The sequence below is a fragment of the Microtus oregoni genome, unplaced genomic scaffold (genome assembly GCF_018167655.1).
Source record: "Microtus oregoni isolate MIOR12 unplaced genomic scaffold, Mior012 000028F_ref0000031, whole genome shotgun sequence".
Lineage (NCBI taxonomy): Eukaryota > Metazoa > Chordata > Mammalia > Rodentia > Cricetidae > Microtus > Microtus oregoni.
This window is the reverse complement of record NW_024543087.1, coordinates 28,286,274-28,302,132: the sequence shown is the minus strand read 5'-3', so window position 1 is coordinate 28,302,132 and position 15,859 is coordinate 28,286,274. Positions and strand designations below refer to the sequence as shown.

General features: G+C 37.9%; 1 protein-coding gene across 4 annotated transcripts in view; it reads right to left on the bottom strand.

Moving 5' to 3' along the window:
• Positions 1–1,298: 1,298 nt before the first annotated feature.
• Positions 1,299–15,859, bottom strand: part of LOC121464234 (U2 snRNP associated SURP domain containing) — a 56,704-nt gene continuing 42,143 nt past the window's right edge. For all 4 annotated transcript variants that reach the window (XM_041677000.1, XM_041677001.1, XM_041677002.1 and 1 more), the window contains 5 exons: positions 13,767–13,926; positions 6,443–6,553; positions 4,119–4,237; positions 2,685–2,861; positions 1,299–1,563 (listed from right to left, as the gene is read on the bottom strand). In XM_041677000.1, coding sequence (XP_041532934.1) covers positions 1,425–1,563; positions 2,685–2,861; positions 4,119–4,237; positions 6,443–6,553; positions 13,767–13,926 — 706 coding nt within the window. In that variant the 3' untranslated portion in view covers positions 1,299–1,424. The remainder of the gene's footprint in view (positions 1,564–2,684; positions 2,862–4,118; positions 4,238–6,442; positions 6,554–13,766; positions 13,927–15,859) is intronic.

Genomic DNA, 15,859 nt, shown 5'->3' with positions numbered 1-15,859 from the left:
AACAAAATGATTGGCTCATTTCTAAAGCTGCTGGGGATGTGCTGGGTGGGAAAAACAAGCCTTACTGTACAGCTGACGGGACTACTCCCTATCAGGGTCAGGAAGCCCTATTCTGTGATTAGGCAAAATTAAGTAAACAAGGTGAAAGGAGTTTTAAAAATAGGTTAAATAAAACAATCTGTTATTAGAGGAAAAACAAAACAACTGGCCACACAAAGTACCTAAATGAAACACTGAAAGCAAGATTGATAAATACAGTGACCGTCTGAGTCCATGTCACCCTTTATTACATTACATTCACTGCAGTATTTTGATCAACATTCCCAAGTTTTCCTATTTCTCCCTCAGACTACAGCAAGTTCTTTCCTGTTCATAACAGAATTCAACTCTGCAAATGGTTTAAGTCAACTTTTTGCACCTTGAATTTACAAACCACTGAGTGTTAAAATTGCCTGAAAACCATTTAATTTTTAATTTTATTGAAAGCTGTACTTCAAACCCAAACCTTCAAAACAGAAAAGCTGTTTCAAACAAATTTGTACAAATATCATGATAACAGTGTTTTAAAGATAACCTACAATTATAAAAAGGCAACTATTATACAAAAGAATTCTATGGCAAATCTTTTTTATAAAATCTTTTATAAATAAACTTGCTTCATGATAGAAGATAAAAATTAAATCTACCCTAAAAATACATAATTGCTCAGAAGACGGGTTGAGTATTTTTGAAATCATGCTGCTTTTTGAAAAATGAAATTTTAACTGGGCAACAAATACCACATCATACCCACTCACTCAAGCCTTCTCATCTCTGGGTATGGAAACTTACGGGTTTTATTCTGGTAGCCACCTTAGTAAACATAGAACACTAGCTGCTTTCACACTGGAGCTTGTACAGTGCACCAGGTGTAAAAAACAGCAACAGTGCCAAATTCACTTAGTAGGTCTTTAAGGGACTTGGTGTCACCAACTGGGCAAAAAAACAACATTATAGTTTTCTGTTCAGATTTTATTTGAAATCTAATTCAAATTGTCAAAGCTACAAAAGAGGGGAAGACATCTGTATTATGTGTCTAAGTCACAACATCCTAAAACAAAATACTACTGCCAGCAGATCCATTATACACATTTCTGATGAAATTCATTAGCACAATAAAAATTTCATCTTGAGAAACAGCCACAACAAAAGTAATTTATACAATATAAAACAACGACAGGTCTACAGATGCAGTTACTCATGAGTTTACACATGCATTCACAAACAAACAAACAAACAAACCCAGGAATGCTCTTTCATTAGAATTTTGTTTTTGTGTGTGTGGTTTTTTTTTATTAAAAAAAAAAACAAACAAAAAACAAACAGACCATTCAGGCACAAAACAAACTTGCATTTCCAATAAGTGACAGCATCTTAAAAATATGTCAGTGTTTGTTTTTCTTTGACTTTTTATGAGACCTGTGTGGAGACCGGGACTGGGATCTGGATTTCTTTCCTGATTTCTTAGGCGACCTAGACCGAGACCGCCTAGACCTTTTAGGCGTCCTTGAGCCAGATGGCGACCTGCAGAAACAAATAAATAAGAACAATATCTGAGCACTTGCCTTCCAAAACTGCTTACATTCTTATATGGCTTAAGATAAGCTTCAAGTGGGCATATAAGCCACTAATAAAAGAGCAAACTCAAATTTATTCTTACTGTATACACACACACAGATTTATTTTACACTTACCATTCATGTGTGATCAGTCGACAAATCACACATGATATAAAAAGTCAGATTTCTGAACTTTACTACTGCTCTACTGAGAGTGTGTATCTTTAATAAGCTCCCCAAGAAACTAATACCCCCAAAATTTGAACCTGTAATCCACAAGATAAAATTCAAGGTGGGAACTAAGACATTCACACACTTTAAAAGCACAGAAGCTGTGCATTCTATGATTTTGTGGGGGGAAAAATTTTCTTACTCAAGGTCATTTGAAACAACATAATTTATTGTTTTTGAGACAGGGTCTCCCAGATAGTGAGTGGGCTTAATCACACCTGCCACCACATCTCACCCCAGTAATTTTGCTAAGTTTGTTCATGAAGATTTCCCAAATAAAAAAAAAATATATACACACACATACATATGAGTATGTGTAGTCTTGAAGAGGAGAAAGTAATCTATTACATAAAGACTGCACAGAAAATGGTTACAATAATGAAATATTAGCATATATATTCAGGTGCAGCTCAAGAAAATTTCCCTCTGTAATATCAATATATTTATGAACTACTTTTGTGGAATTAAAAGGCTTAAATAAAAGTATGAAAGTGTGTATTGAAGAAATGATCTACATAGTATTCTATTTCCTTACCCACATACTTGCTTCTGTGGGGAAGAGGTATTCCTTCTCTTCAGTTCTTACAAAATCTAAGGCTATTTATTACCCAGAAACAAAGATCAGAATGAAAAAGTAACACCCCATCCCCAACAGTGGACAGCCTTTAACTGCTAGAATTCTTCTATACCTGAACCATGACAAAACTGGAAAAGGAGCAAAAGAGATAATCCAAAATAATTAATAATTTTTCTGTTTTTTTGAAATCTTAACAAAAGGGGTGGGGGCAATCACATCCTCTCCAAAGCTGTAGAACACTGGTGACTGACCTGTAGCTAAGGGTGAGTTGCACTTACCTTTTGGCTTTCTTGCTAGCATCTCTAGGAGAATCTTTGTGAGATGACCTGGACCGTGAGCTTTCTTTATGAGATCTTTCTGAGCGTTCTGACCGTTCTGATTTTGGAGATGGGGACTTCACTCGCCTACCACTGCTACTCCGAGATGGGCTGGGAGAAGTACTATGCCGTCTTTTCCTACAAAACAAAGCACATAAACTCTATAAGTGACGAAAAATACGTAAGTATTCATTTTCGATTTTTATTGAATTAGCTACAAATGCTTCCCAGCTTACAATAACTTAACTCTCACTATTCGTACTAATACTATTTTCCAACAACAGTCAATGTCCTTTATTTCATAAACAAGTAAGTTTATGGGCAAAAGACAGTTTGCACCAAAAAAAAAAAAACAAATGAATTCGATTCTCTTTTTTTTGCTGTAAAAAAGAGATTACTAGGAAGATGAAGAAAGTCTGACATTTTGGACTGGATAACAATGAAAAATTTTTTTTCAGTGCTAACTTCTTAATGTGGTACTTTTACTGAACTTAGATGACCACTTAACTGGCTGCAGGTGAAGTAGAAGGGAAGAACTAAGAAGAGAAGTAGAAGTGTTTTAATAGGTGGAGCAATTGGGTGAAAGATACATGGGGATTATTTGACCTATTCTTATAACTTCTATGAAACCGAAAATACATCAAAATAATAAGACAAAAAAGGTTGTATTTCTTTGTTAACCAATCTGTACAATTTTGCTTTTTACAAGTATGGACAGAGTGATTATGACAGGTTTCTCATTTGCAACTATTGGTTTTTACAGTGTGGAAAACTTTGATCCTATTTACTGAAGCAGCTGCTTCGCTCACTAGACATTTAAGAACTACAGAAGTAGAACATGGTCCAGGGAAATGGTTCAGCAAGTAAGAACTCTTAACCTGAGCTTGACCCTCTGGAACCTACATGGCAGGAGAGAACCAACTCCCACAGCTCTCTTCTGACCTCCACAAGATAATGATGGCATATATGTACCCCAAAGAATAACATACACACTAAACAAAAAGAACTTAACATGACAAGCAAGCCACTGTGGCTTCTATATAATCTTATTTCATGACGAAAAAAGATGCTTACAGTGGAGTCGAGAGGCAAATATCACAAGTTCTTATGTAAGCCGTGGGGTTGATACCCAATAGTGTAACTGAATTCCTACAAGGAATTAAGGCTGAGGATACCACATGAACCAAGTAAAGAAATGATGTCCTAATTAGTTAAGCCAAAAGGCAACTAACTGCCACTCTCTCAGTTAGTTCTGCCTCCTACAGGCAGAAGCCAACCAAGTATGTTTACTGTGAAAAGGCACTTCCAATTTGTTGCTACTAATGACAGAAATACTTTAAAACCTAACAGCACTCCAACTCTGAAACAAGGCAGAGTAACTACGACACGCCATACCTTTCTTTTCTTGTTGGAGTACATTCATCTTTCTCCTTCTTGTCTTTGGATCGGGATTCCAATTTTTCTTTATCTTTTTTGTCTCTTTCTCGTTCTCTTTCTAACTCTTTCTCCTTTTCCTGTTTTGTGTTTTAAAAGAAAATAATTGTTTTTAAAAAATGTCAGTCTAGGCTATCCTATGTGTCTAATCCCAGTTTCTCTAAATAGTAATTAAGGTATGATTATCATTTTCATTTTCAGAAAATTATCTAGCCATTTCTCATATATCACATCATCGTCATCATCATCAACATTGTCGTCCTTGTTCAGCAGCAAAATATTTCCTGAGTGCTCATCACAGCCCAGACAACATAATGACAATTTTCCAAACACTAAGTCATTCTGTGATCCTTTACCACACTATCACTCTCAATCTAGATATGGAAAACCCGACTCAGAAAGTTTAAGCACAATGACCATGGTCACACCAGAAAGTCAGGAACTCAGTCTAAGAGTTCCTATCCCTTCACATCCCTACCACATCAAAATAAGGGAAGAAGGTAGAGAGGGAGAGAGAGAGAAGTAGAAGGGGAGGGAGGGAGAGAGAGAAGGAGGAGAGAGAGAGAGAGAGGAGGGAGGGAGGGAGATGGGGAGGGTAAGGAAAGAAGAAATGAATCAGGAAGAGCTAGCAAGCAACATAACTGACCTTCCCATCACAGATTTCAAGAACCTAGTTATAAAAGCAATTCTGCCTGTATACAGCAGGTTCACTTAATAAAACATTCTTGCCAAAGACTTTATTATAAGTAATGATAAAAGGAAATGTAATCCTTACTTATAAACTGATTATATGATTATATAAACCAGAAAAATAACTTCATTCCTAATTGTCCTAACTGCCATTTCTCAATAAAATTCTAATTTCTATTAATAGCAGAATAGTCAAAGTAGTGGCTAAAGATACTGAACCAACTTAGTTCTTTAAGAGCAGAAATAGAATTTATTTATAATTGGCATACATCAAAAGTGTTATCTAACTGCTGCTTCCTATTTTTAAAAAGAAATTCTTATAACTAAACACTGGCAAATTCTTTTACAGAGTCAGACCAAAACTACTTTGTCTTGTGGGTTATAAACAATCCTTTTAACAATGGCGCAACTGCACTATTGCAACAACAGAACCACACAGAGAATACCTAGGTCAAGATGCATAGCTGTGTTCTAGTGAACTTTATATACAAACTGACAGAGATCATAGTTAACTGACCTTCAGCATATGCCTTCTAAAACCACAATCTTGTCTCCAAGTAATACTCATGGGATACAGAAGACTAAACTAGCAATTGACATATCTTTTAGTTTGTAGTCACTGAGATTCAGGGAGCATTTCAACATGTCATCTTCAATGCAGACTAATAACCAGTTACCATCACCAAAGGGACTCAAAAGGGTATATATAGACAACTAATACCATTTTAAAAATAATCTCATTTATCTTTTCCCCAAGTACATCACAGAATATAAATCCAAGGAGATACAAAGGAGATCAACTTCTCTTAATGATACTCAGTATACACTTACCTGAATGAAGATAAAATTATTTCTTGATTGACTATACATTTTATAGAAACTATACTACAATTAGTCTATTTTAAACATTCTGATTTAAAACTACAGAGCAACAATAATAGCAATCCTATCTATGACCCATCAGAGAAAACTCCAGTGGCACACAGAAGCGATGGCATAGGATTCCACAGTCAGCACAGCTGTCCAGTCACTTAACTAGGCAGTTCCCTCCCACCATTTCTGTACCTATAAGCTCCTAGGGATGCCTTTTTCTTGTTTGATACTGTTACTATCACTGTAATGATGGCCAAAGTACAGGACAAAATAGCAATTACAATGGAAGTCCTGGGCATTCCATAGTCACCACATGGGGTCCTAGTTCTAGTGCTCTGCACATCCCTAACTCATTGAACCTAAAAAGCCCAGCACTCCCTGATGCCATAAGTATTCTACCCCTTACTACACCTTCCCAAAAGCAGGACTTTCCAGCCCTCATCTTCACCTTCATTAGTGTTACTTCCTAGGACTCCTGGTTCTTACTAGCATCAATGCAATGTCTTCCCATAGCATTTTCCAGTTAAGAAAGCATATTCTTAGCAAGATTAGCTAGTCCATGGGTAGTGCCCAGAATAAAATATTTCTAACCATCATTCAATATTTATACATTAAAGACTACTGTTTGCAATGTACTTCCCTTTAGTATGCTATGACCCTACTAGTCTACAGATAGGTAGGTAACTGTGGAAACGCTATTACTGAATAAACATATTCCTTACTCGTTGCAACAATTTATCTCTGTAGTGCTCGACTTGTTCCTGGAAACTCTGGCCTGGTTTTTTAGGTCTCTTTCCAGATTCCAATTCATCTTGAAACTTCATAACTTTGAGCTGTAAAATAAGACATTTTTTATAAGATTTTCTATAACACTTTCTCAAGCACTGCTTTCTCCTACAGCAAAGCAGTGACTGGTTAGGACATGATCAAAAGATAACCACAACAGAAGGTCTGTTAAACAAACCCTCTACACAAAATTCAAGCCATCAAACACAAACACAATATTCTCAACTTGGAGAAGATTAAACCATAGACTGTTTTACATCCTTAAGAACATACTTGTTAACCTAACAGTACCAGTGAATTTGATATCTAGTTCTCCAAATCAGAAGGAAAAAGTGAGTACAGGCAAGCACACTTGGAGCAAGATTTAAGAGTCAGCAGGACATAAACAGAAAACAGGTTAAAAGCAACAAGAAAAACAATGTTGGTGTTCTAGTTACAGCTCCTTAGAACAACATACACTGCTGCATGGTATGAAGGCTCCACTCTATTTACAGCAGTGTAACCACGGACCATCAAAACATAGACTTAAACCATATTCACACTGTACCTTTTAAGAAGAGTAAATACTGATTTAAAAAAGATCAGAATTTCTTGCTTCATTTCTTAAAATGTATCCCTTAGAATATCCATGGTCTGTATTCTGTCAATTACATTTTAAATAAACGCTGATTCGCCACTAGTCAGGCAGGAAGTATAGATGGGACAACCAGACAGGAAGTAGAGGTGGGTCAAGGAGAACAGGAGAATTCTGGGAAGAGGAAAGCCCATTCCTCTGCAGTTGTGAGCCCGCCAAAGAAGAAGCAAGATGTGACTGCCTCGCTGAAAAAGGTACTGAGCCATGTGGCTAGCATAGACAAGAATAATGGGCTAATATAAATTTTAAGAGTTAATAAGAAGCCTGAGCTAATGGGCTAATCAATTTATAGTTCATGTAGACTTCTGTGTGATTTCTTTGGGACTTAACGATTGCAGGAACTGGGCAAGACAAAAATTTCAGACAATACCCTAAGCTTATATGATGAATATTTCCTGTAGCATGCTAGTAGACCACTTACATATTCATTCTAACATTTCTGGCTAATTCTAGGCAAAAAATCAGATTCACATATACTTGCAATGGGTAGCAATCTGAAAGCCTACACCCACCATCACAATTCCCCTCAGAAAAACCCAAACATGTAAAATCAGTAACAGAAAAAGAAAATATAAGAAAAAGTGAGACTAATTTCACATTTTATTCTGGAGATTTAAATATTTTGACCAACCCTTACTCCCAGAGACAATGTCTTACAATCTATTCCAGGCTGGTCTCAAACTGGTGACCCTGACCTTCCCAGTGCTGATTATAGGGGTGCTGTGATTATAGGTATGCATCACCTTGCCTGAGTAAAACTTTTACAATTCTGTAAAGACTACTAAAAAAGATAAGGTGGCGCACGCCTTTAATCCCAGCACTTGGGAGGCAGAGGCAGGCGGATCTCTGTGAGTTCGAGACCAGCCTGGTCTACAAGAGCTAGTTCCAGGACAGGCTCTAAAACCACAGAGAAACCCTGTCTCGAAAAACAAAAAAAAAAAAAAAGATAAACATGGGCCAGCGAGATGGCTCAGTGGGTAAAGGTGCCTGCTGCCACATCTGATGACCTGCTCCATCCTAGGGACCCACATGCTGGAAAGAGAGAGCCAGTTGTTTTGACTTCCATTTGACTGATGTGACACATAAAATAATAAATGTAATTTTAAAACTTTTTGAAGAGAATAAACTCATGATAAAACTTAAAGTAAGACACTAGGGTTGGAACGATGGCTTGCTGAGAAGATCAAGTGTCATGCGAGCCTGACCACCTGAGTTCAACCCCCAGCAGCCATGTTTACCTGGATCTGTAATGCTAGTACTCCTACATGACACAGACATGACAGAGTCACTGGGAAGTCTGCAGGTCACTTATCCTGGAGCACACAGAATGGCAGAAATAGTAAGACCTGCCTCAACAAGGAATAAGAGAACAGACTCCTGAAATTGTCCTGACTTCCACACAATGCACCTGCTCTCTCCTCCCACCATATCCCCTAGACAGACAAACATACACCCACACACTACAGAGCTCACCATGCAAATTTGAAGACCTGAGAGTTAGATTCCAAGAACACATGTAAATATCCAGGCATGGTATTGTGCATGCGATGTTGCATCACCAGAGAGGATAAGGCAGAAGTTGCACACACACACACTACAAAATTACTAAAATAAAAACTGTGAAAGCTTCCTGGAGCTTAAATGTCCATGAAAATTTAAAAGGTAACAGTAGTCTCCCTTTCAACTAAGGGCAGGAAAGTGATGAGTGAGCAGCACACGGACATCCCACACCTGTTCAACCCTGTCTACTGAAGAAATAAAGAGAGCGTCCTAGCAGGCTAATATCTCACTCTACTCTATGTGTAGATATGCATTTGAACAGACTATATACTTAGTAAGGCATTTAGGAAATGAAGCCTGTGCATTGGAAAAAGGTTCTAATCCTCTCCCTGTCCCACAAGTTAAAGAAGTATTGTCACAATATCTGAATTCATGACTGTATCTTCTAAATTCTTTGATTTTTGTCCTTTTTCTACCTAGTTCACTTCCATAGCAGTGTTTTATAAACCAGAGACTAAGATTCTCTCCATCTTTTCCTTCAAACAAATCTTAAAATTAGTCTTTACACTTTTCATCTCTTAATGAATTATACATTTTAAAAGACGTCAGACACTAAATTGAGAGAAAAAGCAGGATGATGCAAATGCCTGAATTCACTACTGTATGACTCCTCCTCTAACCAAATTCTGTTGCATAGAATGTAATGTTGGTAACTGGCTTAAAAACTAAGTTAAACAATAAACTGAATTTTTGGTTTTGAATAACTCAGTTCTTATTCCTTAGAGTAGCCAGCACCCTTGGTTTCTTTTTTTTGTTGTTGTTGTTTTGTTTTTTGTTTTTCTTAGAGTCTTTTACTGAAACCCGGAGCTCAACAGTTAGAACAAGCTGGGTGGCCAGAAAATTCTGCAACTTCTGCCTTATCCTCTCTGGTGATGCAACATAGCATGCACAATACCAAGCCCGGATATTTACATGTGTTCTTGGAATCTAACTCAGGTCTTCAAATTTGCATGGTGAGCTCTGTAGAGACCGCACTGTCTTCCAGCCTATTTTATTTTGAGACAGAGTCTCACTATGCAGCCAAGCTAGAATCAAACTTGTAATCTCTGATCTCTGCCTCTTGAGCGCACGGATCATAGGCATCAGCCACCACATATGACTAAAATTATTTTTTGAAATCATTATAAAATCCCACCTTAAGAGTTCCTGACACTAGGACCTAACTAGGCCCAAACACAAGTTAAGATATCCATAAAAAAAAAAGTGACCACACTTCTCAACACAAAGGGAAATAGTCAATGCAGATGCTGCCTTGAGACAACAATCAGGCTCACATTCTCACTTCAACAGTCTTTTGTTAGGGACAAGCAGAAAAGGTTCCCCATCACCAAAGACTTTTCTTGGTCTTTGGCTCCCAGCATTCTACTCCCCAACCTCTGTTGGCAGAACCTGGGAAAGCAAGCAGCACAGGAAAAATAGTACTAGCCTATCTTGTCAGCACAATACATGGTTATAGGTTTTCACGTGTTTTTGTAGAGAATATGAGTATTGTAAAGCCACACGTCCATTGTTTTGGTTGTTTTTTTTTTTAATTAATCACTGGTTAAGGTTTAGCTGTTAGGCATTTTTATAAAGACACCACATTTGAGGGAAGAAGAAAAACTGTAGTATAAAATACAGTATAGAGTAAAACTATATGTAGAGAAAATAATTTAGAACTGTATTCTTTACTTAAACAGTTCTCTAATAAAAGCACTGGATTTTAAGACCCAAAACTAATACTCAAAGGGACAGGGAAGCAAGGTAAGAAAGCATGGAAACAAAGTTTGTGAGACTTGAGTTTTGATTAGTCTGCTACCTGCTGTGAAACCGCTCCATGACTTAAATGTCCCAGAGTAACAACAAAGAAGAATCTAGGTACTATCAAGATGAAGACCTACCTGCCTTTTAAACCTAGGATTTGGCTTATTTCCCAAATTCTGAGAAAGGTGAGAATTATGAGAGCTGGGGAGATAATGAGTGAAATTTTAACAAAGGGATAGGGAGCAGACTATAAAAGATCATATACAGTGCACACACACAATATACACCACATATATACAGAATTTGAAAATGATAATGCTCATAAAACCCAGCTAACAAAGATACATTATATGGTTTTCTTCTCTTTATATTAATAAAGAAACAGAACATTCTAAAAGAAGAATTAGGCAGTCCATATTGGCATTTTTTAATATTTGAGTGAGTGCAGACATGCCATGGAAATTCATGTGGAGGTCTGATTAGGATCTGTCCCTCCACCATGTATGTCATAACCATCAAACCCAGGTCATCAGCTTGGTGGCAAACACCTATTCTCACTGAGTCATCCCTTCTCCCCCGAGCCCTATACTGACATTGTAACTCCAATTATCAAGAAAATGTATTTTTATTGAATGCAGTCTTTATTTCTACACCCTACTCCCCAGTCCTGAGGATTGAACGACCAGTCTTTTACATGCTAAAACAACCACCCTATCAGAGAACCACATCCCCCCCACCACCACCAGATACTCAGTGTTGCTTTCTTTATAGTTTGAAACAGTCTGCTCAGGCTGTTCTTGAGCTCTCTAGGTAGCCCAGGTATGTCTCTACTTATCCCCTTCCTGACCCAGGCTCCCAAGAGTCTGAGGTTACAAACATGCACCACCATTTTTACTCTTAGTAGCTGTGCCAAATTAGGAAGAGCTGCTCAAGAAGACAGAGGGAGTTATACGTTACAAAAGTTTCACAGGAAGAAAAAGGTCCAATAGTGAGTGTGTTCACCTCTACACAACACCCCATTCCTCTAAAATTGTTAAGAGAACAAAAGAGTATCCTATGGAGAAATTAATTAAATTACTAACTAAAAGCTTATCTCTACATACTAACTAGAATCATGCTGATTCTACACAGGGTTAAAACAAAATGTTTTCTTTGGTTTGGTGACACTAGGGAAAGAGGTAGTGGAAAAGAATACGCCTCCAGTGATTATGTAGAAAAGTAGGAAGGAGATCATCCAAATACAGCATGTACCATAAGAACTAAGATGATACATTACTTAACAGGCATTCCACATTACTATTAAGTGGGGACTATGGATTGAGGACTCACATATTCTTTTCAAGTTCTAGACTAACTGGCCATTTTGCTGGGAAAGTTTACCACCCTGAGCACTCAATAATGCTTTTCTCCTCATGAGGTCCTGTCCCTCCCTGAGGATCTATAACAGTTAAAGGTTCTCATGTGAAGGAGAGACTTCCCTGTAAATAAGCTCTTACCACTCAAGATCCCAAAGCAAACCTAATGAAAATTCATTGGGAGACGCACACATCCCAAGCACAGACAGACAGACAGACACACACACACACACACACACACACACACACACACACACACCAGTCATGAAAGTGTAAGATTGATTGGAAACAAGAAGATGCTCAATGGAAGTGGGGGGGGTGGAGGGGACAAAGGATAATGGGAGTTGAATATGATCAAAATACATTAAATCAATGCATGAGAATGTCATAAAACTCATTATATAGAGTTAATAATATGCTAATAGAAACCATTTATTTTAAACTTCCCCAAATGCTTCTCTCCAACAAGTCCAAGTAGCCTGAGATACAAAACAAACAGCATTGTAAAAAAGGAGTAAGAGAGGAGGGCACAGTTTGCCTGAGATAGTTTGGGTTTTCTTCTTCTTAATGTTAAGACTCAGGCAATGTATACACTATACCCTATCATAAAACCTTTCAAAGAAACCACTATAATTAATAAAATGTAAACCTAAATTCAATGTGTCAGAAAATATTTTTACCTAGTTATATATGGTATGCATAATAGGTGAACCTAAAGAAGCTAAGTAAGAAGGTGAACCCAAGGAAAAACATATAGTTATCCTCTTGGCTAAGGGAAGTAGACCCAATTGCCGGGGAGAAAATTAGGATCTTGGGGGTGGGGTGGGATGGGGGTAAGGGGAGATGTGGAGAGAAAAGGTAGAAGGGAAGGAGGGGGGACTTGGGGAATCAGGAGAATTGGGATAAAGGAAAGGTGGATAGGGGAGCACGGAACCACAATTCTTAGTTAAGGGAACCACTTTAGGGTGAGCAAGAGATTTGACCCCAGAGGGGCTCCCAAGTGCCCAACATGAGGTTCCCAGTTAGTTCCTTGGGTAGCTGAGGATTGGGAACTTGAAATGACCCTATCCGAGAGCAATACTGACGAATATCTTGCATATCATCATAGAACCTTCATCTGGTGATGGATGGAGACAGAGACAGAGACCCACACTGGAGCACTGGACTGAGCTCCCAAGGTCCCAATGAGGAGCAGAAGGAGGGAGAACATGAGTAAAGAAGTCGGGACCACGAGGCGTGCACCCACCCACTGAGACAGTGGAGCTGATCTACTGGGAGCTCACCAAGGCCAGCTGGACTGTGACCGAAAAAGCATGGGATAAAACCGGACTCTCTGAACATGGCGAACAATGAGGGCTGATGAGACGCCAAGGACAATGGCACGGGGTTTTGATCCTACTTAATGTGCTGGCTTTGTGGAAGCCTAGCCAGTTTGGATGTTCACCTTCCTAGATATGGACGGAGGGGGGAGGACCTAGGACTTACCACAGGGCAGGGAACCTGGACTGCTCTGTGGACTGGAGAGAGAGGGGGAGAGGAGTGGGGGGAGGGTTAGAAGGGTGGGAGGAGGGGGAGAAGGGTGGGAGGAGGGGGAGGGAAATGGGAGGCTGGGAGGAGGTGGAAACTTGTTTTTTGTTTATGTTTTTTTTCTTCTTTTCTTAATAAAAAAAATTATTAAAAAAAAAAAATCAAATGGTGTTTCCTATCCCTTGGAATCCATTTCCCAGAGGCTCTCCTGTATGCCATGCATTCGAACAGAGAACAAAATACACACATACACACATCCAAATAAAATCATAGAGGGAAGTGGGACAGGAAACAAGGCTAGTTGAGAAAAAAGGATACTTGAACCAAGAAGCAATGTTAACTCGGTTTCCAAGCATAAAGAATGCTGTACCAAGAGGAAGCTGACTTCGTGTGGAACGTTAAAAACCACTAAAGTAGTTTTCATTTGAATGCAATACAAACCTCAATTTCACGAAGCTTAGCTCGTTTTTCTTCACTCATTTCTGAGTATTTAGAGAACTTAGACTCAGTCATTTCTTCTCTGACAGGGTTAGAATACAAATGATGTTCTTCTGATTTGGAACTCTGAGTGTCTTCTTCATCTTCACTTTCTTCTTCTTGACTTTGGAAACAGAATACACTGCATGTCACAGCAGGGAAACAAAATACTGTATTTTATAGTTTGGGTATTTGTTTCTCATTGTCCTGGACCTTAAATGATACTGCAGAACAACTAAAACATTTTCTGCACATATTTTAGACAGTTCTGAAAAATGTATCCTTCTACACAGAAAGTTGAGTTTCAATATAATATAATCATGCTTTTAATAAATTCTGTGGTAATGTTATCAGTGTGCTTTTCATTCTGCAACAGTCATCCATGGAAATAAAATGAAGAACAAATGGGTGTTGCATACGCCTCAGTTCAGTAAACTCATGAAGGCTTGTGCATAAAAAACCCAATGTTCAGCCCTCCTTCTGTAGAGTATACTCTAGAAAATACATGATTTTGTCACACTCACCATAAAAACACGTAAGGGCCTCAATCCAACACATAAGGACCCCACCTGATTAGCACATTAAACTAAAGCACCACATAAAGTTTGAGCATTAAAAACCTTCACCTAAGGTTATAGCTCATCCTGAAAGCTAGCTCTTTATTCAGCTCTTGTTTTATTTATGTTTATAAATAAATAATTTATGTTTATTTTATATTCATTTATTTGCATGTATGAATATTTTGTGTACCCATGCCTGCTGCCCATGGCCATCGGGAGAGGGTTTTAAAACCCCTGGAACTGAGTTAAGAATGGTTGTGAACCTCAATGCAAGTACTAGGAATCAAATCCAGGTCCTCTTCAAAAGTAACAAGTAACAAATGTTACCTGCTAAACTTTTATGAAATGTGGAATTTCAAAATTCTAAATCTATACCAAATTCATTAAAAATGCTACTATTTTTAGCATTTCTTTCCATCTGCTACAAAGTACTAATTTTAAACTCCACCTCTACTAAAAATGCAATAGTTTATTATTATATGAAGCAGCCCTCAGCAAAAAGGCATTTCTGATCCAGCCACTAGAGAGTAGTAGTGAGCTGTAAGAAATGTTGAAGGACCAGGAAGCTTTGTGCAAATCAGCGTTCCTCATCTGCATAAGCCGATGCTTATATTAACATGGGAGTTCTAAGAAAAATTAAAAACATGAATCCTACTTCTACTGACCCATGTTTCTAGCAATGATTACTTCAACATCAATACTAAAATAAACTCATACAGTAACACAAAAATCAATTTTATGCCCCTAATGCTTTCAGAAAATGAACCTAACAATGTATCTGGCATTCTCTGATGAACTTTCTACCCTTCACTGTAAATTGAAGAATTATTTGATCAGTACAGTATATAGTTAGCTAATATTTGAGATGTTGCTAATGACAGAGTCATGGATATAAAAGTCAACAAAACAGTTTCAAAGCAAACTAACCTGAATCATTCACTCTGGTATTCTTCAGTTCCTGAGACCTATCACCACTGGTTTGCCACACTTCTACTTTCTGATCATTACCAACTTACTCAGTCACACCAACAGAACTGCCAGTTTCCCCATGCCATCAAACAGTCTACAAACTACTGACTGAGCACACTTCCTTGCAAGCCATCAGTCCCTCTACCAAGTACACACAAATGCACATTCTGTGCTGGGACAACAAAAGGGCTTCCCCGATTTTCTTCTTCCATCTGAGAATAAAAGATTATAGTTTTTACAGAACAAAAAGTTCTTCCCAGAATAATCTTGATAGCAATTTTTCCTATTGCAAAACTCGATTATTCAAAGCAATGAAGCTTCATAAAACTTATCATACAAACTTTACATTCTTACTACCACAATGTTAAAAGCAAAAATACTTCTGATGATTGCAAAAGAGAAAACGATCAAAAATCATCATCTCTTTATACTCATAAAGCCCACTTATTCTTACCTCTTCTGACATGTTTTCATTTAAAATAACAAAATAGTTCTTAGCAATGCACTATCCGGAAGAAAAGGAGTATA